The sequence below is a fragment of the Zea mays genome, chromosome 9 (genome assembly GCF_902167145.1).
Source record: "Zea mays cultivar B73 chromosome 9, Zm-B73-REFERENCE-NAM-5.0, whole genome shotgun sequence".
In the NCBI taxonomy this organism is placed as follows: domain Eukaryota; kingdom Viridiplantae; phylum Streptophyta; class Magnoliopsida; order Poales; family Poaceae; genus Zea; species Zea mays.
Window position 1 is genome coordinate 19057969 of NC_050104.1, and position 1070 is coordinate 19059038.

At 40.4% G+C, this 1070-nt stretch overlaps 1 protein-coding gene across 1 annotated transcript; it reads right to left on the minus strand.

The window, feature by feature from the left end:
* Positions 1-484: 484 nt before the first annotated feature.
* On the minus strand, positions 485-1070 carry LOC109942477 (uncharacterized). Its single transcript, XM_020544533.1, has 2 exons — positions 968-1070; positions 485-816 (listed from the first exon to the last, which is right to left on the minus strand). The coding sequence occupies exons 1-2, from the start codon at positions 1068-1070 to the stop codon at positions 485-487; spliced, it is 435 nt and encodes a 144-aa protein (XP_020400122.1).

Below are 1070 nucleotides of genomic sequence, written 5' to 3' on the forward strand. Positions count from 1 at the left end.
CAATGCATTGTTGATATAATAAACATCATAAGAATAGATTTTTTGTACAATAAACTTTAGGGTCTGTTACATGCTCTGACGCTTGTCTACATTAACATAAATGTGCAGTGCTAACAAATGAAGTCCTACACCATGGCCGATCCATGTTTGTTGTTTCTTACTAAAAACGTACAAGCGCATGACCAATGTTACGCTTACACTATTCTAACAATGATTACTGTTCGAATCATATATTAGATTGAAAACAACCCCTGTTTATCTTTGCTTAGACCAGGGAAATGTGATCCTTTTGGCTTATGTGGATTACCATCAATGTATGGTTAATATTTATGTGTTGTTTTACACACGGAGTTCATTGCTAGATAAATATTTGTCTTGCCTAGCAACTAGATTTGGTCGATCCATGTTTGCTGTTTCTTACTAAAAACGTAGAAACACTGAGAGAGGCCAAAATTGATAATTAGCTCTATACATTGTTGATAAATCACACGGCCCTAGGGTCTGAGACAACATCAGTAGCATTGGTACTGCTGGGCAAATGAACCGGGTCGTCATCGACCATGCTAACAATCGGAGTTTCCTGCTCCTGCTGAACATCCTGTGGAGACTCTCCAGCTGGTATGTTGATTCCAGCGAAACCAACTAGGACGACAGCGGCTCCGACATAGTTCAGTAGATGAGGAGCATGACCGGTGAGCGTGTCCACAATGGCAGCAATCAGAACTTGGATTGTGAGGCTAGCTGTAGCGACCGTGGTTGTTGTGAGAAGGATCGCTTTCGCCCACAAGTAGTCACTCAAAACATTGTCTATCAAACCTGCAAAGAACGTCGGAACTGTAAATTAGCAGCGGTTCATTTCTCTCAGTGTTATTTTTATTAATGGGTCCTCAACATTTCTACAAGTTATTCCTACATATCACCGTGTAGCTTTATTAATAGAACTTCCATGAGTGGAGAGCAAACCTACCTTTTCCAACAACAAGACCAGCTTGTTCCCATGTGAGCCTGTGGAATGGTACTTTGGATAGAGGCCAAAATTGATAATTAGCTTTTGAAATTGTTGCTTTCAT